Source organism: Apodemus sylvaticus, chromosome 1 (genome assembly GCF_947179515.1).
Source record: "Apodemus sylvaticus chromosome 1, mApoSyl1.1, whole genome shotgun sequence".
In the NCBI taxonomy this organism is placed as follows: domain Eukaryota; kingdom Metazoa; phylum Chordata; class Mammalia; order Rodentia; family Muridae; genus Apodemus; species Apodemus sylvaticus.
This window is the reverse complement of record NC_067472.1, coordinates 167928487-167942785: the sequence shown is the minus strand read 5'-3', so window position 1 is coordinate 167942785 and position 14299 is coordinate 167928487. Positions and strand designations below refer to the sequence as shown.

Sequence of the window (14299 nt, the reverse complement as noted above, 5' to 3'; positions counted from 1 at the left end):
TATTCTCCACAAGCAGTAAGCCAAGCTTACTAAGACTCTGGGGCTGTACACTATTAGCAAGCCAGAGATAACCTGCATTAAAAAGGGTAGCCCACTTCTTTCTAGAACTATTTGGTTTGGGAAAACCAATCTGAATTTATCCAACTCTAAGACCATTAAGGGACTAAAAACAGAACAAACTGGGGGTGGGCAGTCATCTCAAATGTAGGTGGTGTGACTCTGAACGTGCAGCCCGGATTCCCAAGCCCTGGAAGGCAAAGGATGGACGCCTACCTTCAGGAACACGTCCAGGTCTATGACTCCCCGCCTCAGAGCTTCTCCAAGGTAAAAGATAGTATCTTCAATAGCATTTTCCTCTGCATACAGATTTAGAATCTGTTTATATAGTGGGGCTGTGGGAATGATAACTTCATCAATATCATTATTTTCAGATTGATTTTCCATTTTCTCCAGAGCAGAACTTAGTTCTTCATCCTTCTTTTTCAAAAGTTCTATGTTTTTATCAACTTCAGCCTGAAAACAGAACAGTCCATGCATAACTTTATACTGATTTGTACATGACTATTTGCTATGACACATCTACAACTCAACTTCAGACAGTATTTGAAGCAGCTAATGCTTCCAATAATTTATTGGTGGAATGTGTGAAGGAATGATGAAAATTTCCCCAAATGAACATAACTGTGAAAGTGATACACGGTACTGCCAACTGGACCGTCAGACATGGTTCAAAATAAAGTCTCTCCCCACAGACAACCATGGAACAAGAAATTCCCAGAGGAGAAAGAAATCCCTTCCATCTGTGTAAAGGATTTGATTCTCTGAGCTACAACACACACTGCAGGTGGTGGCTATAGGCTCTGCATTACATTGGCACCACATTCTTCAGCTGAAATGGTTGGCTATTATGATGCTCACTTTATACAGACATGAGAGCGCAAGCCTGAAGAGGGAAGGGGCACAGGCTGTACTCATAGGCAGCTCTCCAGCCCCTAAATGTCTCTGGATGATGAAACCAAGAAGATGCTGAGACACATTTTTAATATTTTACACACACACACACACACACACACACCTCATGTGTATGTGTGTATGAATGTGTGATATGGGTGCTAGGACAGCAGAATGTGCTCTTAACCACTGAATCATCTCCCCAGGCCCTTGAAAGGTACTTCTAACACTAACTTAAATGTTTAGAAATACTACTCTCTGGGAGGCAGAGACAGGTGGATTTCTGAGTTCGAGACCAGCCTGGTCTACAGAGTGAGTTCTAGGACAGCCAGGGCTAATACAGAGAAACCCTGTCTCAAAAAAAAAAAAAAAAAAAAAAAAAACCAAATCCAAAAAACCAAAAGAAATACAATTCTCTCTTAAGTATGTAGTTCAAGGTCCACATGCCTTTGCCATTCACAGAACTCTGTAATTCACATTCCAAGATAACTGGCAGCAATCCACCCTGGAAGAAGAGCAGCATTCCAGACAGCACTTTCCAGTGGGGACCAATGAGGCTGCACTTGAGACCTTATGTGTATTTCCTCCAACTGATGACAAACCTCAGCTCCTGAGAACTGAGATTATAGGTACATTCTGCCAATCCTGCTTAGAGAGCTATGGTCACAGATCCGAAGACACCTACTGTTCACTGAACTTTTTACACATCAAGGTACACCTTGGCTGTAATTCAACCCACAATATGTCTTCAATGCATTACTTACTACTTCTTGATCTAAGCGTGTGACCATCTCTTCCAGTTTCTGGTGGCCTTTTTTCAGATCTTCCTCTGTTCGTTTCAAAGCATTAAGTTCTGCCTGGGCACCATCCATTTCCTCCTTCATCCGCCATCTCAGCTTGTCACTGACGGCTGAGATGAGAGATGCTCGAATAGTGTCCTCACTGATAGTGCCATCTCTGCTGGGACCTGGAGGAGACAACGCAGAAACTCTGGACATCAAGGCTCAGATAGGTGTTTGGCATTCAGAACCCTTGGACTTCCCCACAAATACTTAGCCAATTATAATCTGTATCCTTTTGCTGTAAGTGGTTGTAAGCAGCTGTATGACAGTTTGAAGAGTTATGTAAATCCTTCTACAGAATGTAGAACTCAAGATGGCCTCAGAACTGCTATACTTAAGACCACTAAGCACTTGCCATTAAAGTGGACAATCCAAGCTCAATTTCTGGAACCCAAGTAAAAAGCCTGATGCAGTGGCCCCCATCCAACACTTGTCTTGAGACAGGAGGCAGCAACTGAACTGCATGGAAGTCTATAGGTCAGCAGCAGAACCAAGAGACCCTGACTCAACAAGTGAAAGTGAGAACCAACACACACACACACACACACACACACACACACACACACACACACACACACACGCGGTGGGAGCTGGGAGGGCCAGGAGAGGGGGAGAGACAGGCAGGTAGACAAACAGAGACAGAGAGAAATACAGAGAGACAGAGACAGAGAATTCACTATTCAAGATGGGTGGGAGACATTTTTTCAGCTGCTATCAAAGAGATGTATTCCAGGCTGAAGAGATCGCTCAGCGGTTAAGAGGACTGACTGTTCTTCCAGAGGTCTTGAGTTCAATTCCCAACAACCACATGGTGGCTCACAACCATCTGTAATGGGGTCCAATGCCACCTTCTGGTGTGTCTGAAGACAGCTACAGTGTACTCACATACATTAAAAATAAATAAATATTAAAAAAAAAGGAGAGAGAGATGTATTCCACAAGCCCCCTTCTGAGACTCATTCTGACTAACTGTTCAGAAGTTGGGAGAAACAGCTCTGTGGTTAAAAGCACCCATAATCAGGAAGGTCACAAAAGCCTGTAACTCCAGTTACATGGGATCTGACCTTTTCTGGCCACCCTGGGCACCAGCACACACGTGCCCTCCCCCAAATAAATAAGCATAATAATAACCATAATGATGATGATGTCGATGACAATAATAGGGCTTAACTATTCCGTCATCCATTCAGACAAGAGAAAGGCCACATCAAAATCTCTAGTTACTTACACTAACTAATTGATAAAGCAGTTTTTAAAAAGGGAGAGAGCAGGTAGAAAGTAAATGACTGCTCACAGAAAGCTTGAGATCGCTAGACTTTCAGTTTTGGGGTGGTAACATTCAGATGCTTCAGTCTTTCAGTAGCAAAAGCATGGAGTTCTCTGTGGAATCTTAAACTGTCAGATGTTGTGACATTTTGTTTCAGCCTTACATTAATATGACAATAAATAAAAAACAAAAACAAACCCCACAAACAAACAAACAAGCAGGGACGAGGGACTGGAGAGATGGCTCAATGGTTAGGACCACTTCCTACTAACAGTGGCTCCATGCTCAGTTCCCAACACACACATGGCAGCCCAGACTGCCTGTACCTTCAGTTTCAGGTGCTCTGCCCTCTGAGTTCCTATGTGCCCTTGGTGCACATAAACTCACACAAAAGTAAAACACACATCATCTAAAAGGGGAAACCTCCTACAAGAGTTTAGAAGACCCTAGATCAGAAGACCAGCAAAGGTGGTTATCTTATTATTGGCCATTCTGATAAAGACACATAAGGAATAGAGTTTATACTTGTCTTTAAAAGACCCAGTCCATAATAACCTATATGAAATTCTATTATGCTTGTTTGATGCCATTGTCCCTGTGATCAGGTGTCTGGATGACAACAACAGCACGCTCAGTTTCATTTATCCTCGTTGTAAAAGTTATCTGAATTACAAAACTTAAGGGTCTTTTTATGTGGGCTTTTCATAAACAAACACACCAACACATTTGGTTAAAGTTACCATATCTGGTCTAATGGATGTCACACTGATGTCAAATTTCAAATTCCTATGTTAAAGAATACACATTTAGTTTTAGAATTTATATTATTCTTATAAACTAGGTCAAGGGCATGCTCCATAAAATTGATATAGAAATACAAAAGACCACAAGAAGCCCAAGGCATACTGAGCAGAAATACAATGCTGGCATTATACATTTCAAGTCATACTATAGAGCCAGGGGAGTGCAGAATAATGGAACAAAGTGGAGAAGCCAGAAATAAACTAAAGTATACTACCATATGATTTTTACCAAAGATGAAAGGCATGAAAACCCAACATTTCAATGTAGAAGACAGAAATTAGGTACCTGTCTCTAATCTGCAAAAATATCCACTAAACAGAATCAAAGACTTTAAGACTCTAAACTCTGATATTTCCAATGGCAAACTGAGGAAACACTTAAAGATCCAGGAGTACCCAGTGACTTTCTGAATCTGATTTCAACAGCTCAGTTAATAACAGTGATAAATGGGACTGCATCAAATTAAAAAAGTTCTGCACAAGAGAGTAGACAGCACACAGAACAGAAGGAAGTCTCTGCCAACTCTAGTTTACACAGCATCTATAAAGTCTGTGGAAAGCTAATTCCGATGGAACCGTGGACAGAGCTCTCCTGGCTAATCTAGACTAGGTTAACCGAGGTGAGAAGACCTAAATGTGAGTGACACCACTCCGTGGCTCAGGCCCACGCTGAATAACGAGCTGCTTGGCTGCAGATGCAATGTGACCATCTGTCCCCGTATTCTTGCTACCCTGATTTCCATGGCAAGATGTGACACTATCCACAAACTATGAGGTTACTAGGAAAGTTACTAGGAAAGTAGCTAATATGATAGCACAATTGATAAGGGTGCTTGCCTGGCTTGTACAACCCCCTGGGTGGGTCCCTGCTATCTTATGAACTAGGCATGGTGGTAGACATCCTAGCCACACTGCACGAGTTTGGTTCCCAGCACCCAAGTCAGGTGGCTTCTGGCAACTTCTAAGCCCAGCTCAGGAGTTTCCATGACTACTTCCGGCCTACACAGATACCTACATATACATGGTACATACAAAATAAAATACATAAAAAGAAAAATTAAGCCTTAAAAACAATGATCGGGTTAAGGAATAAGCCTAGGTCAAAGAAAATGTGTTTTAGGGCTTAGCGGTTAAGAGCACTGACTGCTCTTCCGAAGGTCCTGAGTTCAAATCCCAGCAACCACATGGTGGCTCACAACCATCCGTAATGAGATCTGATGCCCTCTTCTGGTGTGTCTGAAGACAGCTACAGTGTACTCACATATAATTTTTAAAAAAAGGTGTTATAGAAGGTATTATTACACACACACACACACACACACACACACACACACACACACGTGTATATATAGCATTAAAAAGAAAGAAAGAATGAAACTGTGTCACTTGCAGGAAACTGGACAGAACCGCAGCACCATGTTAAGCCAGGCACACACATAAGTGTCATGTTTTCTCTCACATATGGAAACTAGACTATCAAGAAAAAGGAAGTGAGCCAGGCAGTGGTGGCACAGGCATTTGATTCTGTCACTTGGGAAGCAGAGGCAGGTGGATCTCTCTTGAGTTTGAGGCCAGCCTGGACTTTAGAGAGAGTTCCAGGACTATACAGAAAAACCCTGTCTTTACCCTTTACCCGAAAGAAAGAAAGAAAGAAAGAAAGAAAGAAAGAAAGAGAGAGAGAAAGAAAGAAAGAAAGAAAGAAAGAAAGAAAGAGAAAGACAGACAGACCGACAGATACACACCACACACACACACCTGGGAAGCATAAGCAGGCAGGTGGGTCAGCATGGTACCCCCTGTATCAAAACCCAAAACAATCTGAAAGAGAAAAGTCCAGGGTTTTTGAAGTAGTACAAATGACGGAGCAGGAGAGACTGCTCAGAGGTGTGGAAGACTCCCTGCACTTATATGAGATCTGGGTTCAGTCCTCAGGCCTGACGTGGCAGTTCACAGCCGCCTGTACCGCCAGCTCAAGGGCATGTGCTACCTCACATGCATGAATGAAAATAATCTTAAAAATCCCAAACATTCGGAACTTTAGTCCAATTCAGTGAGCTGCTTTCCATCACTGAAACATGGAAAAAGAACTGCTTTAAGCTTCTCAGCTTTTAGTCCATCATCACACTATTTTTTAAGCGACTTAAGAGAAATCCCACCCAGGGGGTGGTGGTACATGCCTGTAATCCCAGCACTCTGGGAGGCAGAGGCAGAGTTCCAGGACAGCCAGGGCTATACAGAGAAACCCTGTCTCGGGGAAAAAAAAAACAAAAAATCCAAGAGAGAGAGAGAGAGAGAGAGAGAGAGAGAGAGAGAGAGAGAGAGAGAGAGAGAGAGAGAGAGAAGAGAGAGAGAGAGAGAGAAATATCCCATATTCTCCATATCTACTATAATGAGAAAAACTGTTATATCAGGTCCCCATACAATGACAACTACCCAAGCAAGCAGAAGTAGATTTCAGAACTGTGGAGTGCTACAATCCCAGATTAGCAAAGAAAAAGGTCAAAAACTTTGTAAACACAGGCTTTTCCACCAGTGCCCCCAATTCTCAAACTAATGATTCTGAGAGTAAATTATTTATGAATAAATGCCTAGCTTGGGCTTGTTTTCTGACTGGCTCCTTAATGAACCCGTTTGTTCTAGTCTGTGAGTGCCTCATGGATGGTGACTCCTCAGTTTCATGCATCTGTCCCCTCAGACTGAGGTGAATCTTCCATGCTTGACTCTATTTCAGAGTTCCTCTCTCCCTCCAGAACTCCCACCTCTTATTTCCTGCCTCAATTAATATGCCATTGGCTTTTTATTGACAGGTGATGCTTCTATACAGTACACAAGAGATTCTCTCCACAAAACTTTAATAATATTAATAATTGCTCAAAACATGTCAGATGGTATCCATCACCAAATTTAACCCTTAGAAAATAAGACATAATTTTCCTAGTGTTAAAGAACAGAAAACTTATCGAATAATTAGGCCAGTATCTTTAAATCAACGCAGTCTACAACACCTGAAGTAACATCACTCAGTTCTCTAACAGCACTTACTGATCACTATTTCTTATAAAAGAAGCCATTTTATATTAGTGAATCCATGATTAACCTATCAGAAAACAAGATAAATGTTAGCTTTCCTAATTTTTATTATTCTATTTTTTTAAATGTACTTATTTATTAATATGTAAGTACACTGTAACTGACTTCAGACACACCAGAAGAGAGCATCAGATCTTGTTACAGATGGTTGTGAGCCACCATGTGGCTGCTGGGATTTGAACTCAGGACCTTTAGAAGAGCAGTCCATGCTCTTAACCACTGAGCCATCTCTCCAGTCCCCTATTATTCTATTTTTTAAGTTTTATGAGTGTAGGTGTTTTGCCTGCAGAGGCCAGAAGAGGGTGTCAGAAGATTTCCCGGAACTAGAGCTGCAGACAGTTGTGAACCACCATGTGTGTGGTGAGAATCAAACCTGAGTCTTCTGGAAGAGCAACCAGTGCTCTTAACCACTGACTGATTATCTCTGCCCTGACTTTTCTGAGTCTTAACCCTTAACTCCTGGTTCACAAAACTGGCTCTCAACCTTTTCTCAAAAAGTAGAGTGTAACTGAAGACACGCAAGCTGATCTCCAGTCTCCCTTCACACATCTGTATACATATATGAAAGCATACACACAGGAACATAAGACATGTTAAAAACAACAACAAAGAGACATAATACTTTGGACTGGAACTGACAGTAGGTAGAAACTGTCGGAAACAAAGCCAAGGGTAAGGGAGGATACTGATACTAGTTCCTGTACAGCAACTATGGAGCCTGAGTCATCACAAACTATCTGCTCAAAAGTAGAGCAAACCATGAGGATTACTTTTTTTATAACAACATGAAAGGTTGGTTTTTACACAGGAGTAAACCTTCCAAGCAACTGTATACACAGAATGTATGGTACTTCTTCATGTGTGGTACTTGGCAGGGTGCTAATGAAGGCTCTTAGATGGCTTCAGGTTCGACAGCGTGCCAGCTTTATGCAAGCAATGGGCTCTAGCTCCAAAAAACCCAACTTATGTGATCACAGGAAAGCAAACAGAAGAAAGATACTAACACCACACCACAGGAGACTCCATTTACTCAAAATCCTCAATTTCCAAAAACAGTCACTAGTTTACCCGGAGGCTAAGGCATCAGCAGCCTGCCAGGTAGTGTGCTGCTGCCAGGTCCAGTCTTGTGCAGGCAACCACAGAGCAGCTGCTGTGTGGTCATGACTGAAATGGTTGGGTCACAGGCGACAGACACGTGTTTAAAAACCATGGTAAGTATTAGTTGATGTGGCTACTCTTCAATCTCAAGTCAAATCTAACTTTAAATGTATAATTTTCCATAAAAGCTCATTTTGAGGATAAATGGAAATTTTCTAAGCTATAAAATTCTTTAAAACTAATGTTCTAAAATGAATTATAAGACTTTTATGGGCAAAAATAAGTTAACAGGCCCAATAACTCAGTAACCTGAGTCCAATCCCTGGACCCAGTGGTAGAAGGAAAAAACAGATTCCCCAAAGTTGTCCTCTGACCACACTAGTGCTGAAAATATACATACACAAACAAATGTAACAAAATGTTTAAATATTTATAAATGAGATCACAGGGGTTATACTATTATCTAAGAAACAAGACAACTCACTGTTCTATTCCCATTTCTCTGATGCTGCCTGAACCCATATAGTGGATTTTTAAAAAGATGTGGTTATTATTATTATTATTGTTATTTTATTTTGGTTTTTCAAGATAGGGTTTCTCTGTGTAATAGTCTTCGATATCCTGGACCTTGTTTTGTAGAACTTGCAGAGATTTGCCTGCCTTCCAAGTGCTGGGATTAAAGATGTGTCCTACCACACTTGGCAAAAGATGTTATTTTTATTTTATGTGTATGAGTGTTTTGCCTGCATGTATATTTGTGTACTTCTTCTATGCCTGGTACCTGAGGAGCCCAGAAGAAGGCATTAGATTTCCTGGACCTGGAGTTACACAACAGTTGTAAATCACTATGTGGGGGCTGGGTATCAAACAAGGGACCTCTGGAAAAAACAACCAGTATTCTTAAACCACTGAGCCATTTCTTTTTCTTTTCTTTTTTTTGTTTTGTTTTGTTTTGTTTTGTTTTTTTGAGACAGGGTTTCTCTGTATAGCCCTGGCTGTCCTGGAACTCACTCTGTAGACCAGGCTGACCTTGGACTCTGAAATCCTCTTGCCTCTGCCTTCTAAGTGCTGGGATTAAAGGCATGTGCCACCACTGCCCGGAGAGCCATTTCTCAAGGACCAGATTTACTAGAGTTTTTTTGGTTGTTGTTCTTGTTTTTTGTTTTTAACTTACAGATTAAAAACTCCCAGGGTTTTTTTATTCAAATAATATACTATAGGGCCAAGTGTGTGGGGACATACCTTCAATCTCAGCTCTTGGGAAGCAGAGAAAAGTAGATCTCATGAATTCAAGGCCAGCCTGGTCTACGAACTAGGTTCCAGGACAGCCAGGGTTATATAATGAGATGCGGTCTCAAAATTAACAAAACCTTTCTTACACAATGGAAGCTACATTACAGAAAGACAAGCATATTTAATGCATCAAAGTCGTGCCGTTAGATCCTGCTGATGACAACAGAGGCGGACCCTGTCTGGAGAGCAAAGGCATAGACACGAGAGTCTGGGATCAGATCTCATGATATCAGAAAACATAATAAACACCAGCCTCTCATCATCTTGTGAGTGCATTCATTCAAGCACTCAGCAAATACACACAGGAGAGTGGCCACAGGCCAGCTGTGTGAGGAGGTAGTAGCACAGATTGGTTAGAGTGAGTCTGACAATAATACAAAGAAAATAATTAACAAACAAATCTATGTCATAAAACTAGCAGGTGATAAGGTAATAGAAATAACGAGGGGCAGGATCCAAAAAGACCTTCCAAGCCTAAGACTTTTGTACTAAACTCTGAGGGAAACAAGGTTTTCAGTAGAGGAGTAACATCATCAACTCACATTTGAGTAAGATCCTTCAGGCTGCTTATGTTAAAAACAAATGCAGGGACTGACGGTTCTCATACAGTAATTTAGATGTGATAATGGTGACTTATACTGGCAGTGGGTATGGTCACATTTCTATATTTTGAAGATAAGAGAATTCTAGAGGAATCAAGGATGACTTGAGTTAGCATATGGAATCAGTATCAATGGAGATGGATAAACTGTAGAAAGACCTGAGTTCAACTTGGGTCATGTTGAGTTTAAGATGTCTATTAAACCTCAAGTGGAGACACCAAGGCAGTTGGATAAAAGACTGTAGAGGTTAGGAGAGGTGCAGACTAGACACAGTTCAGCAGCTGTGGGTAGAGACAGGGCATTTAAAGCTCTACCATTAGAGTGAAGAATCGAAGTGCCAAGAACTAATTGGGCATTCCAACATAAGAGAAGGAACCTGCAGAGACCAAGCATAAGCACCTGAGATATAGAAGGAAAGGGACAAAGCGTGGTTCCCTGGAAAGACAGACAAGCTGGCAGAGGCGCACGGTGTCAAACATCACAGAGAGACCAAGAACAGACAGCAGTCACCAGCTACTGGATTTAAACCCCTAAAGATCACCGTGACTCCGACAGAAGCAGTTTTAGAGGAATGGTAGCGGGAAGGCAAGAAGAGTTGAAGATAACAAGGAAAGGCCACAGTCTCAAGGAAGTTTGTTGTGAGGAAGAAATGGGGTAGTGCAAACAGGGAAGTGCAGCTGAGGCTTTTAAAGGCTGTTTTAGAGCATGTTTTTGTGTGCTAATGACAGTAGTCCAGTAGGCAAGAAAGGAAAAGGCTGAAATGATAACCCAGTGTGAGTCAGAACACATAGGCTTCAGTAGAGAAGCAGAGGTGGCCTGGAAACAGAAGGCAAATGCAGTGACAAAAGGGAGGCACTCTGCACGCCAACTGCGTAAGTCCTCGAGGGTCAGACAGCTCGAAAAAGCAAACACCACTGGTGTGCGACACCATCTTACTGATCCTTTCACGCTAACTCTGGTGTGTTCTCCTACAGGTGAGCTCACCTGTCTCCATACAGTCAGGCCACAGGGCCCTAGGATCTGCTAGTAGTACCCAACCTTACTTTTGGGGCTATGTCTTTAGGACTATTCCATCAGCTCCCTGCTTCTGTGAAGGTCACTCAGACCCTAGTGACTCAAAACATGTGAGATCCACCAGTAAGAATGTGGCAAACAGGAAAGTATTAATGAGTTATCAGCGACATTTTTAGACTTCTAAATGGTAAATGAGAAGGCTCATTTACAGAATGTTAAATCACATCATTTTACATTACAAGACATTGATCACGATAGCTCTCCAATATGGAAGAATATTATAAAATTTTACATGTAAAAATGAAATACAAGTTTCACAACATGAGACGACTTATATAGAAAAATCCAAATGCTTATACTTACCAACAGTGGTCACAGGAGGCTGGGAAGGGTACTGTGAGCTTGTTGTGGCAGGGTATGGGCCAGCAGGTGGGTAAGGGCAGCCAGGATAACCACTATAGAAAAGAACACCAAATGTAAAGATGACCCAACACTACCGTGCTAAAAGAACCCCACTGAGAGACTGACATATTATACTGCCAGATAATGGGCGTAAAGTTTTAGAGAAGAAGGTGTTTATTCAAGGAACAGTGCATGGAAATTATACTGGGTTTGAAAATAAACTGTCAGGGCCAAGCATGCAGTGTGTGCCTACAATCTGGGAAGGAGGCTGAAGCAAAAGGGTGCTTTGAGTATGAGGCCAGAGGCTGGAGTGATGGCTCAGTAGGTAAGGGTTCTTGCTGCTCTTGCAAAGGACCCAGGTTCGGTTCCCAGCATGACATGCTGGCTCATAGCTACCAGTAACTCTAGCTCCAGGGAATCTGACACCCTCTTCTGACCTCTGTGGATGCCACCACACTCAGGAAGCAGAGGTAGATGTAGGGGATGTCTGTGATTTTGAGGCCAGCTACATAGGTCTACATAGAAAACTCTAGGACAACCACAAGGATTGTCTCAAAAAGAGTATGAGGCCAGTATGGGCTACATAGCAAGAGTCTATCTCAGAAAACTCAAAACAATCAAGTCAACCTACAAAACAGAGTCCAACAGGTCGCTCACACCTATAATCCCAGCTGTGGTAAGTTCCAGACCAGCTGAAGAAATGGCTCAGTTGCTCTTGCATGAGACTGAGGTTCAATTTCTAGCAATAACACAATTGTCCATAACTCCAGTTTCAGAGGATCCAGTACTTTCTTCTGAGCTCGTAAGGAACCAGGCATGCAAGCGGTGCACAGACATACACATAAGAAAAACACTCATACACATAAAAAATAAAATAAACATAGCTTTAAAAAAAGTGTGAGCTTGCCGGGCAGTGGTGGCGCACGCCTGTAATCCCAGCACTTTGGGAGGCAGAGGCAGGCAGATTTCTGAGTTCGAGGACAACCAGGGCTAAACAGAGAAAACCTGTCTCAAAAAAATCCAAATCCAAAAAAACCAACCCCCCCCAAAAAAACACCCCCCCCCCCAAAAAAAAACCCCAAAGTAGTAAATGGTCAAATGGTTTTGCTTGGCTCTGATTATATAAGGTTACCTTCAGAGAGGCAAAAATTGCTAGAATATTCCTAAGGACAACCTGGGTCTTATTGGTAACCTTAAACATTCACTTTGAAAGCAAATCTTAAAATAAATAAATAAATAAATTGGGGCTGGTGAGATGGCTCAGCGATTAAGAGCACCAACTGCTCTTCGGAAGGTCCTGAGTTCAAATCCCAGTAACCACATGGTGGTTTACAACCATCTGTAATGAGATTTGATGTCCTCTTCTGGAGTGTCTGAAGACAACTACAGTGTACTTACATATAATAATAAATAAATCTTTAAGTAGTCCTAAATTTCCATTCTAGAAAATCCAAAGTTTCTTTTTAAAGATTTATTTGTATTTATTTAATTTGTTTATTGAGACAGTGTCTTAGCTGGCCTCGAATTTATAAAGAACCACTTGCTTCTGCCTCTGGAGTGCTGATGCCCAGCTATTATTTTTACTTTCAGTGTATATGTGTGGGTGCCAGTGAAGACAAAAGAGAATGCTGGATCCCTGTAGCTAGAGTTCCTAATCTGGGTGCTAGGAGTCAAATTCAGGTTCCTTTTGAAGAGCAGAAAGTGCTCTTTAACTAATGAGCCATTTCTCTAACCTTTATAAATTTTTTAAAAAAGAAAAAGCAAGTATGTTAAGGCCTCAAACCAATCAAGATTACTGTTATTACCAAGTCTAGACAATCTATACCTCCTTTGTAATTATGGGCACATATAGACCACAAAATCCCACCAATTAGCCAAATATGGTATATAATAGCATACCTAAATATATGTATATAGGCATATATATGTGTGCTTATATGTATACATATATGTATATGTGTGTGTATGTATGTATGTATGTATGTAGGTATGTATGTTATCTATTTTTCTGTCTGTCTGCCTATCTAATACCAAGACTGAACTAGAATTGAGTCTACTCAGTCATATCTATTTCAAAAAACAAACACCAATACACCAACCTCACTGAATTCCAACTAAATATATTTAATTCCCCAGTTAGCATTATTTTGATTCCAAATGTAATTAATAGATTTTCATTACCTGGGGTTGGGAGGGTATCCAGATGGATATGCAGAGATTCCACTTGGCATGCCTGGCATGTAGGAGGCTAAAAATAATTTTTAACATTTGAAAGTCATATGCAGTCCTGAATATAAAGGCTGTAGAGCAATATGAACTACTATCAAACCACAGCAGAATTTCACACCAAGAATCCAATCTCAGGCTCAAAACAAAACCAACATCTGACCAATATTGTTTAAAGAATAAGTAATTTGAAGTCATTTAATTCCCAACTCATTAAATGTAAGTAACACTCATGCAAATCCCAGTAAGAAATGGCTGGCAGACAGGCCAACCTGGTAGGCGTTACAGCCCCAAGTTCACCTGTAATAGGAGAAGGTAATGCTGACCTTATTTGCTCTATGACTGCTTCTTAGAGAGTAGTGCCTCTGCATCTAAGAAGTCTTCGGACCAGATTAACTGAGCTGCATAGCTGGTTTTGTTGGCTTGTTTAGAATTTAAGACTCCAAATCACAGTAAGAAATCCTATATGAAACTTACAACCACACTCTAGATTGACTCTGACTTTAAAAAGCTTGGAAATATTAGGGGGAAAAGTTAAAGCCATTAGTCTTCAAGAATGCCTCATTCACTTATAGAAGCCTGTAAGGTCAGTGGTGCCAAGGGCTAACTGGCCTGGATGGAAAAGGACTTGCCTTCAGAGTCAACTTTTCTCATTAGATCAATGGTGAATCAACACTTAAGTCAATAAACAAATGTTTTATTGTCTTCTGT

The 14299-nt window shown here is 41.3% G+C and overlaps 1 protein-coding gene across 1 annotated transcript in view; it reads right to left on the bottom strand.

Moving 5' to 3' along the window:
- The window catches only part of Tsg101 (tumor susceptibility 101), a 32072-nt gene that overhangs the window by 969 nt on the left and 16804 nt on the right, over window positions 1-14299 (bottom strand). Inside the window, exons 6-9 of the mRNA XM_052162352.1 lie at window positions 13544-13610; window positions 11324-11415; window positions 1716-1918; window positions 274-513 (exon numbers count right to left, since the gene is read on the bottom strand). Of these exons, the coding sequence (XP_052018312.1) occupies window positions 274-513; window positions 1716-1918; window positions 11324-11415; window positions 13544-13610 (602 nt within the window). The remainder of the gene's footprint in view (window positions 1-273; window positions 514-1715; window positions 1919-11323; window positions 11416-13543; window positions 13611-14299) is intronic.